Source organism: Procambarus clarkii, chromosome 15 (genome assembly GCF_040958095.1).
Source record: "Procambarus clarkii isolate CNS0578487 chromosome 15, FALCON_Pclarkii_2.0, whole genome shotgun sequence".
Lineage (NCBI taxonomy): Eukaryota > Metazoa > Arthropoda > Malacostraca > Decapoda > Cambaridae > Procambarus > Procambarus clarkii.
Window position 1 is genome coordinate 11,036,765 of NC_091164.1, and position 14,569 is coordinate 11,051,333.

The 14,569-nt window shown below is 41.9% G+C and overlaps 1 protein-coding gene across 3 annotated transcripts in view; it reads left to right on the forward strand.

Annotated features, from left to right (window-relative positions):
- Positions 1-14,569, forward strand: part of LOC123759112 (neprilysin-1) — a 504,536-nt gene that overhangs the window by 397,315 nt on the left and 92,652 nt on the right. For all 3 annotated transcript variants that reach the window (XR_011228616.1, XM_069324969.1, XM_069324970.1), the window contains one exon: positions 6,244-6,332. Coding sequence is in view for 2 of the 3 variants with exons in the window: in XM_069324969.1 (XP_069181070.1) it covers positions 6,244-6,332 (89 nt within the window). In the remaining variant the exon portion in view is untranslated. The remainder of the gene's footprint in view (positions 1-6,243; positions 6,333-14,569) is intronic.

Genomic DNA, 14,569 nt, shown 5'->3' on the forward strand with positions numbered 1-14,569 from the left:
TACCTACTACCAAAACAGGAGGTTGTGGGGCTACACAACAGCACTGGAATTTAGACGAGTTGTATTCCACTCCGGCACCAAAATTTGGACGGCTCAAATCCCGGTGCATTGAACAAATCCTCAGGAGCCGTAATGAGGGTTCGAACCTATGCGCCTTCCGGTACATTACAGGCGTGAGGACAGGTTGGATAGGAGAGCGTTATTCGTCCTAAATATTCACCTTGCACACTGTGTAGATTCTGGGAGAACTTGTATTGTTGTTCCCCGAGAAGGTCAAAGGTCTACTGAGCAATTGAAACCAGGATCAAGTCTCAGTTAAGTAAGTTCGTTTAAGGTCATTCCTTTTCTGAGCACGTTCAGTCAATAAATAAATTGCAGGGAGACTTTGCGCGCCAATAAATTAAATCAAAGGAAAAATGATAACCAATTTGCTGTACTGGGTAAAATTTATGAGCTGCTTTCTTATGTTATTCTTATTTTTTTTAGTTAATCATATATATGTTGGTTTCTTACGTTATTCTTACGTTGGTTTCTTACGTTATTCTAACGTTGGTTTCTCACGTTATTCTAACGTTGGTTTCTTATGTTATTCTTACGTTGGTTTCTTACGTTATTCTTACGTTGGTTTCTTACGTTATTCTTACGTTGGTTTCTTATGTTATTCTTACGTTGGTTTCTTACGTTATTCTTACGTTGGTTTCTTACGTTATTCTTACGTTGGTTTCTTACGTTATTCTTACGTTGGTTTCTTACGTTATTCTAACGTTGGTTTCTTATGTTATTCTTACGTTGGTTTCTTACGTTATTCTTACGTTGGTTTCTTATGTTATTCTTACGTTGGTTTCTTACGTTATTCTTACGTTGGTTTCTTACGTTATTCTAACGTTGGTTTCTCACGTTATTCTAACGTTGGTTTCTTATGTTATTCTTACGTTGGTTTCTTACGTTATTCTTACGTTGGTTTCTTATGTTATTCTTACGTTGGTTTCTTACGTTATTCTTACGTTGGTTTCTTACGTTATTCTTACGTTGGTTTCTTATGTTATTCTTACGTTGGTTTCTTACGTTATTCTTACGTTGGTTTCTTACGTTATTCTTACGTTGGTTTCTTACGTTATTCTTACGTTGGTTTCTTACGTTATTCTAACGTTGGTTTCTTATGTTATTCTTACGTTGGTTTCTTACGTTATTCTTACGTTGGTTTCTTACGTTATTCTTACGTTGGTTTCTTACGTTATTCTTACGTTGGTTTCTTACGTTATTCTAACGTTGGTTTCTTATGTTATTCTTACGTTGGTTTCTTACGTTATTCTTACGTTGGTTTCTTACGTTATTCTTACGTTGGTTTCTTACGTTATTCTTACGTTGGTTTCTTACGTTATTCTAACGTTGGTTTCTTATGTTATTCTAACGTTGGTTTCTTATGTTATTCTTACGTTGGTTTCTTACGTTATTCTTACGTTGGTTTCTTATGTTATTCTTACGTTGGTTTCTTACGTTGGTTTCTTACGTTATTCTAACGTTGGTTTCTCACGTTATTCTAACGTTGGTTTCTTATGTTATTCTTACGTTGGTTTCTTACGTTATTCTTACGTTGGTTTCTTACGTTATTCTTACGTTGGTTTCCTATGTTATTCTTACGTTGGTTTCTTATGTTATTCTTACGTTGGTTTCTTACGTTATTCTTACGTTGGTTTCTAACGTTATTCTAACGTTGGTTTCTTACGTTATTCTAACGTCGGTTTCTTACGTTATTCTAACGTCGGTTTCTTACGTTATTCCAACGTTGCTTTCTTACGTTATTCTTACATTGGTTTCTTACACTATTTCTATATCGGTATTTTATGATATGTGTACGTTGTTTCCTCTACATTTGAGTGCGTATAATCATAAGAATCACCTTATTTGTAACAACGTGCAAGTTATAATCAACGGAATGAATAAGATTTGTATATCCTGTTCTTGCTAAACATTGTCCTATTGTGACATCTATATTGCAAACTAAATATGAATGCCATTGAGATTTAACCGCATTTGTGTATATATATATATATATATATATATATATATATATATATATATATATATATATATATATATATATATATATATATATATATATATATATATATATAATATATAATATGTATATATTCATGCCTTTTCAAGTTGTTTACAATTAATCTATACAAATTGAAACAATTCATTAGCGGATAAGTAAAGTTTATCTGAAATCCGGAATTAGACTGTCAAAACCCTCTATTACATCCCGAAATATGCAACAGCAATTGCAAGAATCTGCATAAATTTACATAGCTGAAAAAAAAATCCCCTTCATGAAGCCTCTGTATCTAAATAAAAAAGTAGTCACTCCGGGGTGAAGTCTACAACGAATAATATATTAAAATTATTGACGATTTAGTTGTGAATTGTAATTTGTGTTGTGGACTGGCCAGGTGTTGTGGATTGTGTGTTGTGGGTGTACAGACCGAGGTGTTGGGTGTACTGGTATGATTAGGGGTACTTACGAGTGGTATTCAACCACGGGTACTGGGTACACTTAACTTGTATAAGTACTTGTACTTGTCGTACATGAATCTTGCAACACTTCTAAGCAGTAACTAAAGTTAGCAACTTCTAAAATCAGGCTTTTAAATAGGCGTGCTAATGTAACTATTATTTGTCGAAATTTTGATGCACATATGGTAGTATATAGATCGTACAACATATGTAACTTTTTGTGATGCTGAAAACATCTTGATATATATGAGAATATATTAAATAATCGTTACTGGGCACACACACACACACACACACACACACACACACACACACACACACACACACACACATGGAGCTGTGAGATTTTTCTAACACATGCACTGGAGTGTGAACTTTGATAAATGATCGTAGCTGCTCCGTCGTCCCTTTCTCTCTCTCTCTCTCTCTCTCTCTCTCTCTCTCTCTCTCTCTCTCTCTCTCTCTCTCTCTCTCTCTCTCTCTCTCTCTCTCTCCCCCATAACTGTGGGGGTCACAACAAGGCGTACGCCACATCCTTTAGGTCTAGTTAGTTAGTCTAGTACTTAAAACTAGTCCCCGTGGCTGGCTGACGACAGGTTCCTATACACCTGGATGAGGTCCTCTTCCCGTGTGTACTCACTAGTTCTGCTTGTGGGGGGTTGAGCTCTGCTCTTTCGGCCCGCCTCTCAACTGTCAATCAATCAACTGTAACTAACTACTAACTAATTTTTAAAAAAATTTCCCACACACACACACCCAGGAAGCAGCTCCGTAACAGCTGTCCAACTCCCAGGTACCTATTTACTGCTAGGTAGCAGGGGCATCAGAGTGAAAGAAACTTTGCCCATTTGTTTCTGCCTGGTCCTGGAATCGAACCCGGGCAACATAATTACGAGTCCTGTGCGCTGTCCGCTCAGCTACCTGTGTATGTGTTCTCTCCTATTTGAACCTAAAGGGTCGAAGGGAATTATCAGGGGAAAGCGCCAAACCGTTACGACTATATAGCACTTGAAAGGGGGTCAGGATAAGGATTAGGGATGGGACGGGGAGGAAAGGAATGGTGCCCAACCACTTGGGGATTGAACGCCGACCTACATGAAGCGAGACCGTCACTCTACCGTTCAGCCCGAGTGGTTGAACTTATAAATTATAAATATATTATAAATATAAATATTTATATATTATAAATATAAATATTTATATATTATAAATATATAAATTTAAATATGGACATAAATATTTAAAGTGAGGCCTGTGTACTGTTAAGGGTTATCATTTGATACTTCATGTTCCGTGGCTTAAACTTGCACTAGATGAAGTAGTGGAGCACATAACCTGAAGCAACCCGTTCTCGCACTTGCTTATAGTCAATATTGGCTTATTTAATAAGTGCATATGTGACATACTAATCCTGAGAGCATGGGGTTGAAAGAGTTCATAAACACTCTCCTATGCTTGTGTTAGCGTGGTGGTACAGTGGTACACCACTCGCCTTTTTATCACCAAATTACTTTAAAACAAACAAAGACCAAATTATTGAAAACAAATAACAAAAGAAATGTCTGTCTGAAGATGACAGATGTTGTTAACGAGTAGAGACAGAGAGGCTTCAAAATTGTATAGTTTATCCTTATTTTCCGTTTTCTGTTGATATTTTGCAGGAGGAGAATAAAAATATACGGAGCAGAGAGCGGTGTGTGTGTATAGCGTGATGGTGCTGCCTGCGTCTTCCTCCTGGTGTTTACCTTCACCCTCCTCCTCCTCCTCCTTGCCTTACATATCAGTAGTTACCTATCAGTGCCTACGGGGGAGTGAGGTCTAGCTCTATGTCTCTGCCTACTGTGCACCGGTTGCGTTTCAATTTTACTATTCTCACGTTCAGATTTGTTGCTGAATAAGCCTTGAGGTTGTGGATAGAGGTGGCTTCTGCAACTTCTTCTTTTAGAGCATTCTAGTTCCTAACTTCCCGTGCTTCCTTCGTCCATTCGGCTCATTTGTGTTTCCAGTTTCATCTTATCCACCATATCTATTCTCCTCAGTATCTTGCATGTTGTGATCATATTCACTCCGTTCCTTCTATCCTCTAGGGTTGTGAGGTTTAGTGCCATTAGCCTATCTTCATAGTTTATACCCCTTGGCTCTGGCACCATGATTGTTGCAAACTTCGGTATTTTTTTAATTTTTGCCTTATGCTTCACAAGGTTATTAAACAGTAATTAAAGAATTGTTAATGTGCAGAGTCCATGCCAGTGAAACATATTCCAATATTTATCAAACATATGTTGTGTAGATGGCCTTCAAGAAGTCCTGATTTAAGTTTCTGAACAATTTTCTTATCTTTCCCAGCGTCCCATTTGCTGCCGATGTTATCTGGTTTATGTGTTCCTTCAGTGTTAGTCTCGGAATTATATCAACTTCCAAATTTATCTCTCTAATTCCTGTAGCCGCCTTTCCCGTATTGTGTAGATGTCTTCTGTTCTCTCTCCCTTTTCCACCTTCATTGCCTTACACTCGTTAGGATTGAATTCCAGCAACCATTTGTCCTCTTGTAACTTCTTGCAGTCATCATCTGTTTTCACGATCCTCATCAGCCATATATCATCTGCAGACATTGACATGTCTGAGCTCACTCCCTCGAGTAGGTCGCTCACATTAACGAGGAAGAGCAGTGGTCCCAGGAGAGAGCATTGTGGGACTCCACTTGTTACATTCCTCTCACTCGAAACCTCCTTCTTGACTGTGACTCTTTACTTTTTGACCTCCAGGTACTCTCTTACCCAGGTCAGTGTTTTCCTAGTTACTCCAGCCTGGTTCTCCATCTTGTACTTCAGTCTTTCATGAGGAACAGTGTCAAATGCTTTTTGACAATCTAGGAAAATACAGTCTACCCAGCCATCTATTTTTTCCCGTCTTAGTAACTCTTTCATTAAGCTCAATTAAGGTCGTCAGGCATGAATTTACCTTTCTAAATCCATACTGAGTCGTTGTCACATAGTCAGTCCTCTCCAGATGTTCCACCATTCTCCACCTGATTACTTTCTCAAGCACTTTACAAGGAATTCTTGTCAATAACACGGGTCTGTAATTTTGTGCCGTCTTTCTACCCAAGTTTTAGAATAACGGCGATAGAATTTTGACTTTTGGGACTACGTTTGCCATTTTTCAAGCATCTAAGAGACTTCCTGTCTCAAGCATTGTATTACAAATTTTAGATAATGGGTGACAAAGTACGTCTGCAGACTCCTTCAGCAGTCATGGTGAGATTAGATATAACGCCATTGATTTTGTCACATCTAGTTCCTCCAAGATTTTTCTCACCTCTTCTACAGTGATTATAATGTCAACCAGTATTTCTTCCAGCCTCTCATCACCTCTTCCTCCACCTCCTCCTCTCTGGTTTATATTCTTTTCTTTGTGAAGTGATCAGCGCAGTTGGTCACCACATAGTGAAACATCCCGGGAGGGTTTGGGCACGTTTCCTTTCACCTGATTCTTCTATTCACCAACATTAAATAGGTACCTAGGAGTTAGGCAACTGTTGTGAGTTGCACCTTGCGTAAGGTCATTAGTTGGCTGATGGGGGACCTCGTCAGGCTTTAAGGAAAGTGAGGAAACATTCTTAAATTATTCATTCATTCATTCGCTAATCCATTTTAAAATGTACACATAATGACTCAGTCACCCATGGACTGCTCCGCTCACGTTTTCTTCTCTTGTGTGCAGGTTCCGCCGGTGGCAGGAGCGGGTACTGTGCGGGGCGGTGCTCTTCCTGCTCATGGTGTGTTGCAGCCTCCTCACCTACATCATTCTTGGTGAGCACAACCTAACCTAAGTGTAACCTATCTTAACACAACCTAACCTAATCTAACCTAACCTAACCTAACCTAACCTAACCTAACCGAACTTAACCTAACCTAACCTATCTTAACACAACCAAACCTAACCTAAGTGTAACCTATCTCAACACAACCTAACCTAACCGAACCGAACCTAACCTAACCTAACCTAACCTAATTGTAACCTATCTTTACACAACCAAACCTAACCTAACCTAACCTAACCTAACCTAACCTAACCTAATTGTAATTATCTTTACACAACCTAACCGAACCTAACCTAACCTAACCTAATTGTAATTATCTTTACACAACCAAACCTAACCTAACCTAACCTAACCTAATCTAACCTAATTGTAATTATCTTTACACAACCAAACCTAACCTAACCTAACCTAACCTAACCTAACCTAATTGTAATTATCTTTACACAACCAAACCTAACCTAACCTAACCTAACCTAACCTAACCTAATTGTAATTATCTTTACACAACCTAACCGAACCTAACCTAACCTAACCTAATTGTAATTATCTTTACACAACCGAACCTAACCTAACCTAACCTAACCTAACCTAACCAAAATAGGAGCTTTTATATACTATAGTTTGTGTCTTTGTATTTACTATTTATATTTACTATTTGTATCTGCACACTCAAGTTATTAGCTCTTGGACCCCGCCTTTCTAACTAATGTATTTTTCCTCTAGTATGTCTACTACATATATTTCTCTTTAACACACACACACACACACACACACACACACACACATTCCCAGGAAGCAGTCCATAGCAGCTGTCTAATTCCCAGGTACCTATTTACTGCTAGGTGAACAGGGGTACCAGGGTGAAAGAAGCTCTTCCCCTCGGGATCTCGCGACTGAGTGGACAGCGCCACCTGCGTGTATATATGTATGTGTGTGTGTGTACTCACCTAATTGTACTCACCTAATTGTGCTTGTGGGGGTTGAGCTTGGGCTCTTTGGTCCCGCCTCTCAACCGTCAATCAACTGGTGTACAGATTCCTGAGCCTACTGGGCTCTATCATATCTACATTTAAAACTGTGTATGGAGTCAGCCTCCACCACATCACTTCCTAGTGCATTCCATTTATTAACTACTCTGACGCTGAAAAAATTCTTTCTAACGTCTCTGTGGCTCATCTGGGTACTAAGTTTCCACCTGTGTCCCCTTGTTCGTGTCCCACCCGTGTGGTGGGACATGTGGTGGGATATGTATATGTATATGTGTGTGTGTGTGTGTGTGTGTGTGTGTGTGTGTGTGTGTGTGTGTGTGTGTGTGTGTGTGTGTGTGTGTGTGTGTGTGTGTGTGTATATATGTATGTGTGTGTGTGTGTGTGTGTGTGTGCTCGTAGTGGACATTCAGAGGTCCAGTGTTGGAAACAGTTGGGAGGAATGTGGACGCTCTTGCATAGTGATGTCCATTTAACAGTCAGATCTTGCACCACTTTGTTGTCACACAATCACCGTCCCCGGCTACAGTGTTGCTCTGTCTGTCTGTCTGTGTCTGTCTGTGTCTGTCTGTGTAAATTTACTATTTGTATTTATTATTTGACTGCAGAATCGAGCTATTAGCTCTTGGACCCCGCCTTTCTAACCAATCTATTTTTCCTCTTGTTATGTCTGCTACATATACTCTCTAACACACACTTACACACAGACACATACACAAAGGAGCGCTGGTGGCTGAGTGGACAGCATGCAGGATACGTAGTCCTGTGTTCCGGGGTTCGATTGCCGGCGCCGGCGGAAATAGATGGACAGCGTTTCTTTCATCCTGATGCATCTGTTTCCTAGCAGTAAATAGGTACCTGGGAGTTAAACAGCTGTTACGGGCTGCTTCCTGGGTGTGTGTGTGAAAAAAAAATCAGTTGATTCATTGATAGTTGAAAGGCGGGCCGAAAGAGCAGAGCTCAACCTCCGCAAGCACAACTAGGTGAATACATTTGGAAACTTATTACCCAAATGAGCCACAAAGTCATAAGAAATACTTTTGTCAGTGTCAGAGTAGTTAAAAGATGGAATGCATTAGGCAGTGATGTGGTGGAGGCTGACTCCATACACAGTTGCAAATGTAGATATGATAGAGCCCAGTAGGCTCAGGAACCTGTACACCTGTTGATTGACAGTTGAGAGGCGGGACCGATAGAGCAGAGCTCAACCCTCGCAAGCACAACTAGGTGAGTACACACACACAAATAGAGATAGAGAGGACGATCAAAGAAGATAACAAACAAGCAACAAGTGCCAACTAGTGTTACAGTACTCAACCCCCCCCCCCCCCCTTGAGCGATTGATAGTAGTAAAAAGGCCTCCCTCCCTCCCCCCCCACACCCCACCTCTAAACACCCCCCCCCCCCCTCCCTTCCCCACATCCGAGAACCCCCAACACTTACACCTCACTGATCTCGCTTCATGCAGGTCGGCGTTCAATCCCCTGACCTTCCAAGTGGTTTAGCACCATTCCTTTCCCCTCCGTCCCATCCCAAATCCTTACCCCCCCCCACCCACCCCACCCTACTTGAACTGGACGGTAGAGCGACGGTCTCGTTTTATGCAGGTCGGCGTTCAATTCCCCGACCGTCCAAGTGGTTGGGGCACCATTCCTTCTCCCCGTCCCATCCCAAATCCTTATCCTGACCCCTTCCCAGTGCTATACTGTATAGTCGTAATGTCGCTTTCTCCCAATAATTCCCTCCCTCCCGTTTTCTTCTCGTTGCCATCCTTAACTATAAAATTAATACAAACTAAGATAAAATGTGAGCCAGTAAAATGTAATCAGATCCAGTAGAGCCCTCGAGGGAGCGCTTAAATTGTTGCCAAATCCTATCAGCGAAGAGTTTAAAGTGTTGCCAGAACAAGTCCAGCTCCCACAGCATCAGCTGGGGCGGAATTGGGTCTTATGACGAGGTACCGTCATGGCGTCTGGTGGAGGTTCGCGCAGCGTCTCTCCTGCAAATATTGACGATACCTTAGAGGACACTGGGGAACCACTTTTGCACACCACACATTTAGATCATGAACATCACCCGGTCTTAGAAGAGGATCTAGATGGAGTTTTCCTAGACAGCAAACATCACAGCAAGGCAAACAGATTGGAGGCGAAACGCCGCCAACTTACAGAGGTAAACAGAGACCATGCCGGCACCACGCGGCCTCAGTATCAACCTCCACAGCTCAACCAAGGTAGGCTAAGTTCTTCTGATTTGCAAACTTTCATCATTGCCTTTGATGGCGAAGAGGAAAATGTGTTCAGAAATAGCCGAGCACAAAGTATCTTATATAATGCCATTCCCAAGATATTCGGGATCGATGTGCACAATATGAGACCAAATAAACAGAAAAACCTGATCGCAGTGGACCACAAACATGGCGAAGAACTAAAGCTTTCAGACATTACTGACATCTGTGGCCACAAAGTCAAGTGCTATAAACCACTTGGGGACCGATTAACAAAATATGTAATCCGACATGTTGTAGACATCAGTGTAGACGACATCAAAGCACAACTTGAGACACATGACATCCCGATCCATGGAATCAAAAAATTTATGCGAAGAACAGACGGAGAACTGAGTGATACAGGCACTGCTCTGCTTACCTTTCTAGACTACATCCCCCCTGAGAGGATTTGGTTAAATGGCTTCCTCCATAAACTAGAGGTGTATATACCACGTCCCACTCAGTGTTTTAAATGTAAAGGTTTTAACCATACCTGGAAAGGCTGCACCAAAGACATTAAATGTGGGAAATGCTCTGGTTCCCATTACACGCAAGATTGTACATCAGATACACTCACCTGCTCAAACTGTGGTGGCGACCACGACATTACATTCAAACAATGTCCCTCATACATAGCAGCAGCAGCAAAAACTAAGGTTCTCCCTACCAACAACCTGCTATACAGTAGTGCACTGAAACAACCTAACACAGCCCATCATCAAACACTACCTCACACTCAACCACAACCTTTGCTTGTACCTGATATATCTGTCACCGACACTCCCACAACCCCAGGGTCCAACCATCCCTCACAAAATGCACAACTGAATTCTGATCTTGTTGAAACTCTTGTCACTCGCATTGAAAATGATCTTGTTGAAACTGTAGTCACGCGCATTGAAAATGCACTAGAAAAAACGCTGGACCGACTGATAACTAAATTCTTTACACAAGTAACACAACCCACTCCTGAGGCTGACCCAAAAGACATCCCATCAACAGCTACAGACACTGACATCCGCCCAAACAAAGCCACCATTGCTGGACACACATTGTTTGAACAGATGATAGAAAAACTCATAAATAACTCCCTAGCACGCCTTACCAAAATCATTCCACAGGCTGACTTGCCACAAACCCAAACCGCCAGTACCAAGAGTAAGGCACAGCCCACATCCACATCTAGGTATCCAACACGTACTACTACTGGCATACCAAGGAAAACAGACACATCCATAACCCACACATCCTAAATGGCTCCCCTAACATTCATGACTTGGAACGCAAAAAGCATTAAAACATCTCTCACAGAACTTAAACAATTCCTTTACTCATCCAAACCGGACTTAGCTTTCATAACCGAATCCTGGCTCACCCCTAAACAAAATCCTATTTTTAAAAACTTTCAGATGCAGAGACTGGACAGACCAAACCGTATGGGTGGTGGTATTTTCCTCCTAACACGGAGTAACATGACATGTAAACCTGTAACGCTTACACATTTTGTAAATGGTAAGCTAGAAATTTTAGCATGCCTAATACCCTACAATGGTACACACATATCCTTTCTGGGTATATACAACCCTGGTGGCGCAATAAATTTAAATGAACTAGAATTCTATCTAAACCAACTACGGCAACCGGTCATCGTTACAGGTGATCTCAATGCAAACCACCCCACATGGAGTAGAGGTACCCAAAATACTGCAGGCACCGATTTATATAACTACTTAGACACTACACCATATATTCTTCTTTCGCCGCCCTACCTTGCAACCTACTTTAACTACAGAACCAATTATGAAGCCTCATTGGACATCTGCTTTGGCTCTGCACATTTTCAACAAGAACTACAGTTTCATACTGGACCAGATATTGGAAGTGACCACAAACCCCTCATTATAAAATTTACTAACTTTCAGCCACCAACCCACCCCCTAACGCTCCCCAAGTGGAACATTAAGAAACTAGATAAGGAAAAATGGGCTGATACTGTCTGTCTCCCAGATACAGACGATGTAGACCCCAACACGCGACTGTCCACAATCACCTCGGCCATAAATTGTGCAGCCACCCAAATGCTCAAGAAAACTTCAGGACATAGGTCAAACAAACCACTTAAACCGTGGTGGAACGCGGAATGTGCACGAACAGTCGCTTTACGCCGACGAGCCATACAAAAACAAAGACGTCAACCCTCCCTACAGAACTGGGTTAATCTCCGGCGGGCTACAGCAGAAGCCAAAAAAACCATACTGTCAGCAAAGCGAGCATCATGGGCAAAATTTTGTGATAGCCTCACACCCACTACGCCACATTCAAAAGTCTGGGCTACATTTAACAGCATTAAAGGTCGCCCAACATTCCCTTCGTTCCCCCTGACGATCAACGGTTCACTCTGTCAAACACCTCAGGAGCGTGCAAATGTTCTTGCTGAATGTCTTAAAGTTACCCTCTCAACACCCTTCTTTCATGCCCAAGAACTCCCCCTCAGACAAGAAATTGACCGTGCCATACTGCTACCCATGCCTGGCGTCGACAACATATACACCTCAAGCGAGCTACAATTAGCCTTAACCCGCCTACCTCTTGGCAAGGCACCTGGAGAGGATGGAATTCCATATGAACTCATAAAACATCTCCCATCAACTGCACATAGTACTCTCCTAAACTATTACAACCTATGCTGGACTCACGGAAATATTCCCTCACAATGGCAGACCAGTATTATTCTTCCGTTCCTTAAACCAGGAAAAGACCCATCCCAACCTGCGTCATATAGACCTATTTCCCTACTATCATGCCTCAGTAAAGTCATGGAAAGACTAGTACATACTCGCCTCCAATGGTATCTAGAATATAATAATATTATACCGTCACTCCAAGCTGGATTTCGACCGCAATGCTCCACACTCGATCAAATACTTTGCCTTGAACATGAAATCCGCACCTCTCTCAGAAGCAGTAAATATTGCCTTGTTGTCTACTTAGACCTCAAAGGAGCTTTTGATAGCATTCCTCATACTTGCCTCCTCGCAAAGCTTGCGCGTTTAGGCGTACAGGGAAGATTACTTTTATGGTTAAAATCTTATCTTACGAACAGGACCTCTAAAGTCTATATACAAGGCGAGTTTTCCGATGACATCCCAATACAAACGGGTGTCCCACAAGGCTCCATACTAAGCCCAACCCTTTTTGCTGCATTCTTAGCAGATTTGCCTAACACCCATCCTGTTAACCTCTCGGCGTACGCCGACGACTTAACACTGTATTACTCAGACAACGCCTTACCTAATACAGTCTCAACCATGCAAACAGCACTTGATCACCTCATAGATTGGACACAACAATGGGGCCTTCAAGTTAGTACTACCAAAACCTATTATCAAATTTTCACTAAAAAAAGACTCGTTCATCTACCCACCCTCACAATACACAACACTCCCATCCAACACGTACGAGAACATAAATACCTTGGCATGCACTTAGACTCGCCCTCACTTACCTGGACAGCACACATTCAACACCTTAAACAGACGACACAACCCCGACTCGCCATACTGAAAGCCCTCACTGGCACCACCTGGGCAGCACACCATAAAATCCTGCTCCGTTTCTATACAACCTACATTCGCAGCCAAATAGACTATTGTTGCCAAGCATATGCATCGGCTGCGCCTACTAACCTACAGAGCCTAGAGGTCATCCAAAACAATGCCATGCGACTTATATGTGGCGCAATGCGTTCCACTCCTATCCTCGGACTTTACGGGGAAACGGGCCTCACAAGCCTAGCCACCAGACGAGACATAATGTGTGCCAACTATCTGTCACTCTGTACCACTGCTCACCAGACACACCCATACAGATCAAAAATTAACCCAACAGTTAACCCACATAACCCCCGCTTCCCAACCAATCACTCACAACCTTTCCTCACACGGGCTACAAATAACCTCAATATAGACCTCTCTCTACTCCAAAACTCGGAAACCCAACTTACTGTTCCCCCTATTCCACCCTGGCTTTATACAACTCCTAATACAGCAATACAACTCGAAGACAACATTCCAAAGTCTGCACCAAACTCAGCCATAGCCTCAGTCTTTCTCTCAACAATGAAAAATTGCTACCCAAATACCACAGCGATTTACACAGATGGGTCTCGCATCATCAAGAACAACGTACCCTCGGTCACTAGCGCTGTATGGATACCGGAATACCATCTCAAGCAGGGATGGCGGTTACCAAACCAACTATCTGTTTTCACAGCGGAATTATATGCCTTGTATCAAGCTCTCCAAATAATCACAACATTACCAATCGGGACATATACAATCTGTAGTGACTCCAAGAGTGCGATTCAAGCAATTACGTACTCTTCAAAAACGTGCAAGGAGTTTGTTTACCCATGTCTTCAACTTCTTCATGAACATCGATTGAACGGTTATGATACCTCTATCCAATGGGTCCCAGCGCATTGTGGTATTCTCCATAATGAACTAGTAGATCAACTAGCCAAAGCAATGCACAACACACCTCACATTACCCGTCATCCAATTCCCCATGTTGCACGTAAAGGAGCCTTCAAAAATACCATCACCCAAGATTTTGCGACGAAATGGAAAACGTCATGCTCACCTTTGTACTACGGGTCCATTAAAAAAAAGTGGGAAACTTGGAAACATGTCAGATATAAAAGCAGAGAAATTGATATAGCGATGACCAGATTAAGGCTGGGACACACCAAACTAGCAGCACACAGCTCTAAGTACAGAACAGACATCAACGAACTCTGCATCCACTGTCAGGTGCCTGAAACAATCGAACACTATCTCCTACATTGCTTCCGACACTATAGTGCCAGAGTAAATTTCAAACAAGAACTTATCTCACTTAAAATACCCTTTACCATCGAGCATATATTAGGAGGCGGTGACCACTCGTTACAAGAAAAATACCAAATAGTCA